At 38.8% G+C, this 15,230-nt stretch overlaps 1 protein-coding gene across 1 annotated transcript in view; it reads right to left on the bottom strand.

Annotated features, from left to right (window-relative positions):
* Window positions 1–15,230, bottom strand: part of LRRC1 (leucine rich repeat containing 1) — a 65,858-nt gene that overhangs the window by 20,316 nt on the left and 30,312 nt on the right. The window contains exons 4-6 of the mRNA XM_032681848.1: window positions 13,668–13,757; window positions 2,301–2,357; window positions 660–723 (exon numbers count right to left, since the gene is read on the bottom strand). Coding sequence (XP_032537739.1) covers window positions 660–723; window positions 2,301–2,357; window positions 13,668–13,757 — 211 coding nt within the window. The remainder of the gene's footprint in view (window positions 1–659; window positions 724–2,300; window positions 2,358–13,667; window positions 13,758–15,230) is intronic.

The raw sequence follows: 15,230 nt of genomic DNA on the forward strand, positions 1-15,230 counted from the left end.
CACTATTTAGAGGTACCTTGATTAAATGTAGCAAGGGTGACTGTAAGTTTTTGGGAACTCCATCATACAAGTTAATTGCTATAGCTTAACAAATTACCATTCTTTACCTGGCATTAACTAACAAATTGCAAGCACACTCTTGATCAACTGCAAATCCAACATTTAATTGAGTCAGACTTCATGGGACACGAAAGATGTCTTTTTGGTAGATCAATGTGCAACAATGTACGACCCCGCAAACCTCAATAGTTTGCCTCAGCCCTTTTACAAAGATTCCTACTCTCACCCTGAAAATAAGTGAGCTTTCATCTGTGCTCAGCTCATCCAGCTCCAGACAGAAGCCCATGTATTCACTGTAACTGCAAGCGCAGACAAGAGTTTGTGCCCTTCCACTCCTTTTTACTTCCGTAAAAAAAGCTGTGCAGTGCTCTCATTTTCTAGAGATCAGCTGCAGTTTTTTGAGTAAAGTGATATTGTACTGAACAAGACTAAGCAGGTACAGAAATCACCAGCTCACTGCCAGAATTCATCTGTGCATACAAAAAGACTCTCCCTCCACACATTTTTCTTTCTTCAATTTTGGACATCATATAACCTATTTAATCTAAATGATGCATAAAACAAGACCAATGTGCACTTTCAGTGGCATGTTCTCTTACCAAGTGATAAAGTTCATTGTTTCCTAAATCAAGTTCTTCTAGTCGCTGCAGCTGGGCAAGTGATCTGTGAGATAAGTCAAAGCAAAACCACATTAGACTAAACCAACAGAAACCCTATGTATTTGAGTGAGCTCATTTTACTGAAACTTGAATTTCAAATTACAAGGTACTGAAGGTAGACAGCTATTTTACCAGGGATAGACTATTTGCAGTAATACCTTACTGAAAAAATAATTTGGTTTGTCAGTCTAACTGTATTTCTTTGAAACTTAAAACTTAGAACAGGCAATCAAATAATTTTTTTTTTTTTATTTTAACTGTAAGTCCCTTGGGGTGGAAAATGCCACATAGTCTAGTACAGTTAGTTAGATTAATTTTTAGGGGAAATTTACAGTTATGCAACTGGACAAAAATTCCCCATAGTGTAACTATGTGACTCAAGACTCAATAAATCCATTATTTATCTTCTCGGCATGATCTATCCTTTTCTGAAGTATTTCAGGTTGGATTCGAGACTGCAAACAGAGGGAAGACCAAAAGAATGTAAAAGAAGTTCTCTGAACATAAACAGACACAGAGAGCCACCCTTCTCCTTCAAAAAGAGTCTGTTGCTTACCTTCCCCAAAGTCACAGTAGCATGAAAGCCAGCAAGACTTCTCAACTACATTACTTGCAGTCAGAATTTTCCAGGAGCAATAAAACTGTCAATATTCGTGATAGTTTCATTCTGACACTGCATGACAAAACTTAGCTAGCGATTCCTATCTTCTGATCACTGACATTTAAAGTGCCTTGTGGCTCACAGTTATAAACAGCCACAACCAAGGCAGTGGGTAGACTGACAGGAAAAAAGGAACCCAAAGCAACTAGGGATGAGATTCTGATTAAAATAGGTTAAATCTTTTACAGTATCTATTAGATTATCTAAACAAGCAAAATAGGAGTCACCAAAGCTCCTGCAAGAAGCAGCCAGTTAGTGAAGGAAGGAAACTCATTCATTAGAGAAAGAAAAGGCTTCTTCTAGGCAGACAAAAAGGATTCTCAAAATATAAGATACAAAATTTATCTTACAAAAGACCATAAACTCCTCTGCCACAGATAACACAGAGACACCTATATAACTTTTTTCCCCAAAAATCACAGTGGGTGGAGTCAGACTTCAGACATCAGTAGGCCTAGTTTGCTACTGAGGCTCTAGAAGCCTCCAGGTTTTAGAAGCTTTTGGTTACTCAGCCCCAAACACAAACACTTATTTAAAAGGTCTAGAGTGGAAATCTCCAAGATCTTGTTACCCTACTTTCACGGTTATGAAATTTCAGCATGAGAACAACCCAAACCACCACTCCCACTGCAGACACGCTTGTTCAATGAGTGCAAGAAGTGTTTGGTGCTGCTGCGTTCTATACTGAATATTTTTTATAGAGCAAAGCCAATCCACACAAACTGCAAGCTCCAGTAAATAATCAAATACAACTAGGAATAATGGATGTAACTAGATGTGGTTAAAAGAATGCTGTATCTCATACATGTCGTCAGCTGGCACTGAATATTTTTCTAGCTGTCATTCAGTTTCACATGTTAGCAGATTTTAAGAATAAGAACATTTTATTAATATAATCAAACACACGAAATGTCACTTACTCAGGTAAATACGTCAGCAAGTTTTCTCTCAGTTCCAGTGAAGCCAGGTTATAAAGACTAAAAAAAACCAACCAAACAAACACATTTTAATACAATCTTACTTTTCAGAAGTGTGTGTTTACACAGTTTAAAGCAAAATTGCTGTAAAGTGGTTTTTTGTTGTTTTAGTTCAACCAGTCCGTGATGGGAAAGGCAGAATACAAAGACTAAGTTCTTGCATGTTTCTCTGTGATAGGCAATAGATTAAAGCTAGAAAGTAAACAGACAAAACACAAATTTCCATTTGTTAAGAGGTTTGTAGCTGCAATTTACTGAACAGAGCATACTCATTTGAATTGCATTCACTTACTTGCTTTCAGAATCTGTCATGGGCTACCAAAGTTACAGAGCACCAGGTAAACCCATCACTGTTCTAATGACGCCTCCTCATTACTGTGAGTGACATTATGCTCCTAAGCGGCTCACTTACTCCATATCCTGGGCTTTTACTAACATCACCATAGCAACATTCAGATTTCTCAGGGGTTTATTTATGACTAAATGGAACACAAGGAGTCAGACATTATCCCAACACTATAATCTGCTCTAATCCTCCACCATCCCAGGGAAAAACAAAAATCAGATATGGTGATTGCAAATAAGGAGTTTTCTGCAACAGAATATGTTCCATCCTGGTGTGCACAGAAGGGGGACAGTGGTTAGGCCTTAAATAAAAATCTAGTTTAGAAACAAGAATTCCACTAAATTTGGAACACATTAAGTCTAAATGTGTACACCTTAGGAAAAAAAAAAGATGCCCTTACATTTACACCATAAAAATTTATTTTTTTTTTTCATCTCAAACAGTACCAACATACTGAACTACAGGACCATTAGTTAGCCCCAGTAAAAAAATCAGCTCAGTAAAACTAAAAAAAAAAAAAAAAAAAAAAAAAAAAAAAATCTTCACATGCAACTCCAATACAGCTATCTAAACAGAGAAAAACAACAGAACAACAGAACCGATATAATGACTTATCAAAAAGAAATGAAAATTTTTCATGGATTGACTCTGGATAGTGCCTGAAAAATAAATCCTTATTTCAAACACCTATTTTGTAGTGCATTCAGAAAATAGTGAATGAAATCTCAGGAGTTTTGATTACAGTCTCAGCAGCCCTCTCCAGCTTTTAAAATAAACACATTTTACCCAGTGGGTTCTGTATTCCTTCAGAAAAAGTACAGTTTAAATATCCCATATAGGTGAAGATACTTCAGTGGAAGCCTATTACAAATCCAATTAAAGGTTAAGTGAGAATAACTCAGCTACCGCCACTCAAAATCAATGACAGAAAGAAGGTAATAAAGCAGCCATCATTCCAAACACGCAAGAGAAAACTCACATGTAAAAATTTTAACACTATAAAACACAAGTCAAGATGGGACATGGTATTTGACATCCTCACAGAAACCAAACAAGTGAAGGGAAAGAGGGAAGGGGTGCTGGAGAACCATTTATCTCCAAGAGGAATGTGGGTCTCATCTTACTCACATTGACACCCACAGACTGCCATTATATTTTTGTTTCAGGTTTTCTAGAAACCTAGTACAATCTTCCTTTAAATTTTGCACTTTCTCTTCAAAATCATATTAGGTGAGGCCTATGACTCATTTTTATCAAGAGAATACAAAAAGGATGCACACACCGCCAAGTTGCTTTGTAATCTTGTGTTTACACATCACCCACCATCTACTTATCTCCCTCCTCACCACACTGAAGTGTTGATGAGTAAAATGGTGCAATCTCTTAATTTCTTTTCTTATCTCAGACATCACTTTGGCTGAGGCCAAACAGAAATCTTTGTTCGGAAAACCATGTTCAACAGCAAGAACTTGGGAACCACCATCTTAACCAGCCTTATAGTATCATTAAACTGGGCCAGGCCAGTGAATCAGCTCAGGAAATTGATCCTGTTTAAAAATATCCCAGCAAGGAGAGTAACACAGATCCCTAATCCAACACAGAATAAATCCCCTTAAACACCTGGGTTAGTACGAGTGCCAAGACGGTGCAAGGAAGGCAGCTGTAGTACTGCAGTGCTGTGGGGACTCCCTGGGTAGCTGTGTCCTTGCAAGTACCCACACACAGCCATCTCTGCACTCAAACACATTCCATGCATTTCAGAGACTGTGGCCCACCACAGTCCCAGGTGAGGTTCTCTTCTTACGGGAGTAAACTACCTATCAGGTTATGTTTTCATCTCTAATGACACAGCTTTCTGAAGGATAAATGCTTCATTTATTCTACAGCTATTCTCACCCACAACACACTCACAACCCTAACTCTATCCTGGAACAAAAAAAAGACACTGCCCCACACTCTTTACTCTGTCCTTTCTACTTCTTCCAAGGTCTTAAGTCCAAATCCAATGACAGTCGACCCCAATAAGAAACATGAAGCTAACCACCAAGTAATGTAAAATACAGACTAAGTCTATTAAGTTTAAACCAGCAAAGCTGCACCATTAGACTGAAATGTTACGTTTAAGGTGGATCCATCTGACAGAGAGGTCAGAAAATTAAAGGAAATTTGTGACTCATTATTCTTAAATTTTGACCAGTTAGAGAAACGGCTCCCAGCAAACCTAGGTGCTGCAACTTAAAATGTGAAAATCTGAAAGCTATCATATAAAACAGCATTGTAAAAAACCACTTATTCAGACGACATGTATGTAAAGGTACAGTACGTACCTTCGAGATAGGCTCCTGTTCCAAGTCACTCCAAAAAGAAGCCTCTTTCTCTTCTCCTCTCTTCATTGACTGTATCACCAACTGCATAAAGACCCTGAAAAGACCAATCTCTAAACTCCAGCGCCTAGATCAACCATATCCTGGACTGCATCAAAAAAAGTGTAGCCAGCAGGCTGAGGGAAGTGATTCTACTCTGCGCTGGTGAGATCCCACCTGGAGCACTGTATCCAGCCCTGGGGGCCCCAGCACAGGAAAGGAACAGACCTGCTGGAATGGGTCCAGAGGAGGGCCACAAAAACAGTGAGAGGATTAGAGCACCTCTCCTATGAAGACAGGTTCAGAGTTCGCATTGTTCAGTCTGGAGAAGAAATTTTTTTACTGTGAGCGTTGTGAGACACATTACATGGTACCCAGAGAAGTTGTAGATGCACCATCCCTAAAAGCATTCAAAGGTCATGTTGTACAGGGCTTTGAGCAACCAAATCTAATGAAAGAAGTTTCTGCCCACAACAGGAAGGTTGGACTAGATGATCTCTGAAGTTCCCTTCCAACCCATTCTACCAAACTAGATGCTTCAACTTGGACGGTTTCAAGAGTTCCTGTAGCAGAGTTAACTACCACTTCAGTTCTTCCCTCAGTCTGCTGTATTTCACCCACAGCTACTCTACCTGCCAGCAACATATCTTCCCTCAGTGTCTGAACAACCAGCTCCAAGTGGATTTTTGGTGTAATGATATTTTCAGTGCAACAAAAGCAACATTAGCCATATGAGGAAGCCATATATGCTTCCTGAACATGCCATATATGCTTTCTGAATTTCCTAAGGGTCTCTGAACACATAACCATGTAGTTCGTGATCTATATGCTCAAGGTATGCATTTTGCCCTTCTTCTTACAAGGTTCAACGCTACATGCTTATTTGTTTCCAACTACTGCATAATGCTGACATACAATTAGACAAAGTTACCATGAAAGAACCTAACAATTCATATCCATTATATGATAACCTACAAATAATACAATAGTCCTGCCTTGGTTATGCTTTGGTTACAGAAACCTGTTTTACAGTGTGAATGATAAAAAAGAGTACTGATAAATCTTTGTAAAATTAATCTGGTAGAGTTGAAAGACAGAGACCTTCTGTCCACACCACGCAATATGGGAAAGATATTTTTGCAAATTCTTAGGTAATGAATCTCGCAAATTCTTACGTGAGCCAGAAATTACATGAAGTATGAATTTCCAAAATGAGGGCACTACCAAACTATCTTCACACACATGAAGTCCTATAGTTCTACCTCAGAATATAAGGGAAGCTGAAAAAACAACTAGAAAGCAAGGTAACTAGATTTGGTTTGACGAAACTGTTATTATGTCTCACTAATATTACTAAAGACCATTCCAGAAATCATCTTCAAGAGCTTTCCCCCTCCTCTTTTTTGGAGACAGAGTAACTTGATGTAACTTGTATCTAAATTACACACTCTTCTTCCCTCTCAAATTTAAGTGTATCATATTCAGGGGAAAGGTACATAGGGCTTTCTTTAGCAGGTCATTTCTGGAGTTTGACAAGCAGAGCAGCATTCTAGCAAGAACAATTCTCGTAACAAAATCTGAAATTAAGGATTATGATCTTAATACCTGCCACTTTCTACAGAGCTGGGAGAAGTGGGTACAAATTACAGGAGGGAAATACTCCTTCCTTGGATGACTAGTTTTAAACAGGTACAAAAAAAGTAAAGCTAATAATTTTTTCATCCTGGACTTAAACAGCAAAGGCATTGAAAGCCAGAGAAAGAGCACTGCATAGTTAGTTATTTGAATTGAATTGTCAATATGATTAATTGGCTTGTAAAAATCTACAGATTTTCCACAAGTAAAAACAGGATAAAAACCCAGTATCTTTCAGTCACTCTCTGGAGGAAAGCCTAAACAGATCGCCAGTAGTACAAGTAACATCCAAATTTTAAAAACAGAGTAAAGTTCCACAGTTTATGGCCAAGGAATTCGCTAAATATGTTACGGAGGTAGTCTAAGCTGCTAGTTAAGACTAGCTTTCTACATAAGTTTGGCTTTCAAGTTCTGCTCTCTCTCCCTCACACGCACAGCAGCATGCATGGACCAAAAGAATGGACAGGAACATTTCAAAAGGCATAATCAAGAAGAAAAGAGAGATTCATAATTACAGCTCAGCCTGTTCACTTTTGAATGCTTTAACCAAACATTCTCTAATTTGCTTATCAACATTACTGAAACAGGCTGCAAAGGTTAAGCCAATTCACTATTACAACATGATTTAATTTTCAAAATATCTTCCATTCCACTCATGTAATGTCAATCTTCAACAACTTCAATAAAAATGGAATTATTTAATTTCAAAAAAATATTGCTAAATATGTGCTAATTTTTTTTTCTTGTGTAACATACAGGATGTAATATCTCTTACTTAAAGGCCAGATGGCACTGCATTCAGTATTACATTGTTAAAGGGTTCCTGAAGTAAACTTCTGAGTTCCTTTACATCCAGTTTTGGCAGTTACCAAACAGCCGTGATTATCACTGAATGCTCTACCAACTCAAACTCTGTAAATATTACTTGCCATGCTAAATTCAGATAAGCCAGAATAAGAGCTTTTAATACTATTTTTAATACTACTTATATCAGCCTGGCCAGACCACCTACATCCAGTCCTTCTCCTGTGTATTTGCAAGATAACCCTCCCCCTCACTTCTGCTGAATCACGTAAGACCATATGTTAATCAGACATTACTATGCTAAACCTGAAAACAGAATTACATTGTCTTATTCCACACAATTTTAAGAACATTTTCTGTTCTGTGTGATGCTACCAGATGTGTAATCTACACTTGAGACATCCAAGCATACACTAAGAAAAACACAGTCAAGGACTGGTCCAGGAATCCGTTATCAGGATTAGCATGCCACTCTGATCTGCTTCTGGATCATCTGCATTGAGCATGTCACTCTGCCCTTTGAAGACCTTTTACTCTCTCCAGCTATTCCTAATCCAACCAACATTAGAGACTCTGGTTCAGAGACTGCTGAAAACTTCAAAACCTCTAGAATTAAACACATATACGCAAAACCACCACGTTCAGTGACTAACGCGAAATCTCTGGATATCTATGGTTCCATGACTGTTGAAAAGCATGCCTGTAACAAATCTTTCTGCAAAACAATGCTAACTGCAGCAACATTTGTTCTATTCTTTTCATTACTTTCACTATCACAATGAAATGCCTGTTCCAGCATTCTACCTGCTAGCTGCAAACGTTAAGAGGAAAAGTTCTCTGCTTACCTGGTAATTCCCTTTCAGTAGTAAGGTCCACAGATCCTTTCAGCCTGCTTGCAGCTTGGGGGTAAACCAGACTCATCAGTCATAGGCATCAGAATATCCTTCCCATCTCAAGAAATTCACCCTCCCCACATTAAAAGTTTCTAAAGCCAAAATAAGGCTATCCTACTTTCTTGCATCTGAGAGTGTGCAGTCCTCTTGAAAAAAACAAAAACGGGGAAGGGGAGGCTGTGAATGATGGGGATACTACAAATCATTATATTTCTATGATCTTTTGTTGAATTCAGGATTTCAAGATCATGTTCAAGTAGGAGACCATCTGTACTTTTTAGGGGAGAAATAAAGACTGCATATGGCGGAGAAAAGCTTTTTTTATTTGACACGTAGGGAACTTTCAAAATACCCTACCTGCCAGTCATGAATAATCTCATAATTTAAAGCTTAGCATCCAAAAAAATGAAAAGTAATCTGGCAATCTTTATCTTTTCCATGCACAGACAAGACTGCTGAAAAAATTGTGAAAGTTAAAAACTGAGTATCAGTTAGATGTCTGGTGTGCTGATGGGCAGCAGCTCCTAAATTGTAATTTAAAGTACAGTCGTGAAGCTCTGCCCTTTGCTTCAGCCATTTAAGAAACTTGTTGATTTTGTTGTCCCCACAGAATTTGACAGATAACTGTCTTTTTCAAACATGCATTTCATGCTGAAAGGACTGGTTTTTCAGCTAAGGATAATTCCTCGTGAAGCACCCTTCTGAGAGTCCAACGCTAGATTAAACATCAGAGACATACATAAAAGGCTTTCCAAAGAAGGTACCTGGATCTCATTCAAGCCTAAGAACCACAAATAAATAATAATGTGCCATCTGTAAAATAACTTGAAAAGCAGCACTATATGGTTCTCTAAAATCACAAATCTTTTCTAGTAAAAAGCCAATGTCACAGTGAGCTGAAGCCAACACTAGAGAATGAACACATGTGGACAAAGAAGGTGCTAGGGATAGACAGACGTTAGATTATTTATGCTACTACTGTAAGGCATGCCCTAGGAAGCCTCGATTTACTCAAATACCCTTACATACAAATACTCTGATTTTTGAATTTCAGACAGTCATGCCTTGTGCTTTGGGTGCTACGCAAATAAGTAAGTATTGAAGAGAAACCCTAGAAGTAAGTGGAAATTCCTAAATGTTACCAATGTTGGGAGGAACAGGTTATGCCTGCTTGTTGGGCAGCGCTACAGACACACACAGAATAGGTAAGGAAATTACACTTGCTCTCATTAGACTGAGAAATGCTGTAAAAGACACTCCTACTCACAGCTTAAATGGCGTAACTTGTTTCTCCAAATAGTTCAACTACCCAACAGGACAAGTACTGCTCCAAGCTGCAATCACCTAATTATTAGCTTAAGTATCTCACATGTATTAACACTCACTGTTTTACTCCAGAGAGCAACCAAACTACAAGTTAGGAGAACACAAATCACAGAGAAACACAAAAAGGAGCACTGGTAACATTAAGATTATCTAATCTTTTATCCAGTCCTAAAGTAGTGAATCACACATATTTCTAGCAAGCCCTGAAACAATACATGAGCTTAAAAGAGGAAGGCTACATCCAGCAGGGAAAAACTGTCAGCACATATACCAGCACTGGATAAGCCGATTGAAGTGGTCACAAAGACTAAGAAAAGCTGACATACTCTGAGCATAGCTATGAATAAGCACCAGGAGAGGCAAAATATTCAAAGAAGGCCCTGCCTATGTTCTTCAAACATCCAGTTGTGACCCTTAAAAATACTCCTTTTAGCAACACAAAGGAAAAGAAAAATATAAAAGGTCTGTGCAGAAGAATTCTTAACGGCACAGTAAAAATATTAATGGAACTCTACATATCAATGGTTTGAACAAGCTCAGCCGCTGTCCTGGGACAGTGAAGCTGAACTCTGGTACTCACTCACCTTATACATCAGACCATGGGAAAAACAATCTGAATATTCGAATTCACAAGGAAGACACACTTCCACTAAAGGCTCACCGCAAGGCAATTCAAGTCTATTATATGCCATTAGGAAGAACTTTCTTAGTAACATTTAAAGTCCTACTGTTTGCAAAGTATTTGCCAATGCTTTTGCTGCTTTCCCCATTAAGACAGTAAGGCAAATTTGCATTGCCACAGGATTTTAAGTAGGTAGCTAAAAAAAAGAAAAAAAAAAAGACCCTAAGTATATACTGATCACGGTATGAAGATGAATGAGAGATTTCACTGGCTGTATTAGGCAGCTTTCTAGAAAGCACCATAAGACTGTAAGAAATTAGGACGCATTTCTCCAAGTTTCCACATGCTCTAGTCATTAGAAGACCTGCAAAAAGCACATAGACTTCAAATTTTTCCCCAAACATGCCCAACTATAGTAGAATAAAACACCAATACATTTTTTTTTGTTTGCTCACTATTTGACAGATCTTGCACAGAGCGCACACAGGTCCAGCCTATTCCATCAAATAACACCATGCATTATTATCCAAAGGACACTGAAACTCCAGTAAGGCATTTGCAAACATATCCAAACACTTTTAAGAGCTTTACTTAGTCTGTTCAGCCAGAAAACACAATTAGCATTACTTTCTAATTCCCAGCACTTTTTGGGTCCCAGTAGAACAAAGGAGGAAACAAAGAGTACAAAAGTATGCAACCTTTGGAGAAGCCGCAGAGCATTTCACTACTTTTACCAAATGCAGGTTGGTTGGCTGCACCATCAAATTTACTTGCAATAAATGATGAAAATGTTGTAAACTAAAAAAGGAAAGTTGCACTTGTTGGTAGCCAGACTGAAAAAACCAAATCTCTAACCTAATCTAATGCTAAAAATCCAATAAAATTCCCTCTCAGAAGCGATCTATAAGGTTGCAGTTCTACTTCACTACAAAGAAGACCTCCCAATAATTTCCAGTTGGAACCAGACAGGATCTCTTTCTGTCTGTTGCCAAAACATTCCTCAACACACTTCAGGAACAGTTACATTTTGGGTGGACACCCCATGAGTTTCCCTCATGCTACATTAACATTCTTCTGAGTTCAAAAGCATCCATCCTTAGTCCAAGCTTACTGTTGACTTTCCAACTGCCAGATTCCCACCTACTGGGAATACCTGATGAGAAAAAACAAGAGTCCCACACATTTGTCTCTGCTTCTTTAAGCAAAAACTTGATAATAAAAACTTCTACTAATGAGATTAAAGTGGTTTTGTAAAAATGCAATATTCATATTCTAGACAGCAAATGTGGGAGCACTTCCCAGATCAAAGCAGGCCTGTCAGACTTGAATAAATGTCTATCTCTGAGAAGAAATCTCCAAGACCACCAGGACGAGCACATGGGTCTTCCTGATGCAAGTGAGAACCCCAGATTTTTAGCTTCAGTATTGGGAATCAAATACTGACCTTGAGGGAGGAGGGCTTACACTGCTCTGTTCTGCAACAGCTCACACAGGGCTGAAATAGTATGACAGCATTTCCATGAACTGCTTAGGACCAGTATGAGGCAATTTTTTACTTTTTTTGCTTGCACAGCTCCATATACTGACATCTCTACAAACCTCTGGTATCCCCATTTTAACCAAAGTCGTTTCCAGTCATTTGCTCCAGAACAGAGTCTATCACCACTCACACTACCAAATGACAGGCAGGACAAGCAAGAAGCCACAGCCACCACAGCCAGTGAGCTCTCAAGGAAGCCAGCAACCTTCCTCTAGCTACTGTCTGCAAAGCAGCAGTCCACCTCATGCTTTGGCAATCATTTCAGCTTGTCATGTTTCTTATATTTATTTTCAGAATCAGGCAGGATCCCAAATTTTTGGCCTCGGTTTTCAGTAACTGCAAAATCTGAACAGGCCTGTTTTTAGCTGCCAGTGCTGGAAAAGCTGCATGAAAAGTTTTGTTGACTTTTACAGAACAGGAAGAATGTCACAAAAGCCTTGGCCCACGCAATTTTTAGACAAGACTTTCCCCTAGTCACTGGGTGCACATTAACTCTACGTATTAGTGCTTGTGGAAGGTTTCAAAGGACATTTTCTGCTTCTGTTGCTGCTGGAATGGTTCCAGCTGACAGCTTTCATACCCATGAGAAGTGGCTAAAGTAATGCTCGTCTGAACTTGACTACATTGCAGGAGCTCTTATCCTTTCAAGAAGACTCCTGTTTAGAAACAGCTGGAATTGACTGAACCAACAACAAATCAATGCAAAGGGTAATAGACCTGTGTGGTTATTTGCCAGGGGAGAATACTAAAGATGTCTACGCATGCTCAAGGAGAAACTGGACAAGTACATTGAAGAGAGATTCACTATGGGCTATCAATTAGATAAACAAAAATTCTAAAGCTCAGGAAATCCTCTGAACCAGAAACAGTCGGAGGATGCAAAGAGGAATCATCAAATACACACTTTTCTTTTTAGTTCTCACTAGGCATCTACTTACTGCAACTCTAGAAGGAAACTGGGGTAGATGAGCCTTTGAGGTGAACTAGCAGAGTCATTCCCATGTATTCAACTGAGGCAACATTCAATAATTACCTCTTCTTCTTCAAACTGGAAAAGATACCTGTCTCCCCACTAACAGGACAGAGATTTCCCTTCTGAAAGTATGAATGTTCATTTCAGACAAAAGGAGACAGATAAACACTGTTCACTTTCCACATGTCTCCACTTTGGAAGTCTGTCCTTGCAACTCTGCTCTGCTTTCCAGAGTTAACAAACACATCTTAAAAGCTTATAAAATTTCACCTTTAAGAGCTGTTCCTTTCATCTCCACAGTTCCCACTGGAGTTTTTTTCAGAACCAGACTGCTCCCATAGTTAGTTATGAACCTTCTAATTTCCATCCTGATCCCTGCCAGTTTTTACCCATCTGTTCTTGTGCCAACAATTGCCTGGGTTTGAGCTAAGCTGCAAGCCATCTGACATGCTCACAATAATGGATCAATGATCTACTACAACGTAGGAAAGCAAAAGGTCAGATCGACATCAAAAAACACCTAATTAATTTTGCACCTAAAATTCCAAGTTACTCTAAATTACAGAGAAAGTAGTTGAACCATACACATATATGCTGGAGATTCTGCATTAGCCTGCTAATGTCAAGTGAAAATGCCAAGGGGTTTCTTTAAACAGATCCCTCGGACTTGAAAGAATAGAAAAAATAAGGACAGACCTGTAAATAATTTTATAGGAGTATTACATACAATTATGAAAGTCATTTATACAATAAGCATAACAATAATGAGAAAATAAATTAAGAGAATAATAAAGTGTAAAAAACTTACTTCCCAATGTTTTCAGGTAGTGCTTGCAGAGAGATGTCGTTTACTGAAAGACACGTTAGATTCTGCAATTCAGGAAAGCTTTCAGGCAACCTACGGAGATATTAATTCAAATCAAGGACTTCCAGCAGAAGTATTCTCATTCATGTGAACAAGAGTTTATTTACCAAATACACACAGAGGGAGACGTTCCCAGACTCCAGTATGACTCTCAGAGAATTCTAAGGATCATAATAAGAAAAAAATCCATGATTTACTGATTTTAAGGTTTATTCTGTGTCAAAGAATAAGTAATATACCTGTCTCCCAGCCCCCCTCTTCCCTGTCCCCAATTTGCAACTTCAAAAAGCTGTAGTTATGCACTATGAACATTCTAAGCATTTTCACAAAAATTAAAAAGAAAATTAAACATTAAAAAAACAAAACTTTTTTACTATTATTTTCTTGTATCACCAAATGGTAAAATAATTAAAATTATTTTTATTCAGGCTTCAGTTACATACATGCTTATAGCATGGTCATTCTGTATTAGATACTAAGCTGCTTTTCAATTGCTGCTTTTTGAAGAAACAGTCTGTTCACTATGAAGACAATGTTCTGTGTTACAGCATTCCACATTTACTGGTTCACAACACTTCTTACACTATAAAATGCAGTCATATGCAAAACACTCCCAAAGTTACCAAAGCCTTTAGGTCTATCACTCAGTCGGTCTCCTGCAAGGCTTGGCTCCCCCTTCCCTTCACACTGATGGATTCCTGTACTACACACTGGCAGCCCAGTCGCACCAAGCAGCTCAGTTTGCAGTTGCACAGGAGACAGGATGGGGTAATAGGGTCAGTGAGGTAAAAGAGAAGAAGCCCCTGGCCCAGTCACCCAACTTGTGCTTGACCCCCAGAGCACGCCACCTAAGCTCAAGCTGTAGAATTTGGTTTGGTTCCTGCTCTCTACATCACTCAGCTCAAGGTCCATGATATGACCTGCAGGCAACTAGCCAAAGGGAGACACACACCTACAGGCAAATATAACTGTGCTCAATGGGATGGGGAGAAGGAAAAAGGCGAATTTAACTGGGGGGGAGGGGGCAGGGTTTTTCATGTGCTCAACTCTGTACTACACTGCTGATCATTATCTGGACCTTATTAACAGAACGTGCTCAATATCTTCAAAATGTGAGCTTCACTGGAACAATTCACTATCACTTAGACTCTAACAGGTTTAAGAGTGGAGTTAAATGGTTTGATTATCTTTTGCTCAGCCCTGAAGTCGACAGATAGTTGGACTCAATGATCACAATAGGTCCCTTCCAATTAGAACTATTCTATTCTATCTGTAGCATGCAGTGGACTTCCAGTCTAAACTGTAATAAATGCACCTGCTTTTAATCAATATAAACCAGAAGTCATCTGAAAACAGCTGGGAAAATGGTCCACCAGCCAGTTTTAATGCTCCAGTTTCATCAATCATTTAAGTTTGACAGTGAGGCAACATACACTGCAGTAGTGGTAGGACATTGATCGGGAAGATCTCCAACTGGCTTTTAAGCTTAGAGGAAATAAGGACAAG

The sequence above is a fragment of the Chiroxiphia lanceolata genome, chromosome 3 (assembly GCF_009829145.1).
Source record: "Chiroxiphia lanceolata isolate bChiLan1 chromosome 3, bChiLan1.pri, whole genome shotgun sequence".
Taxonomy (NCBI): Eukaryota; Metazoa; Chordata; class Aves; order Passeriformes; family Pipridae; genus Chiroxiphia; species Chiroxiphia lanceolata.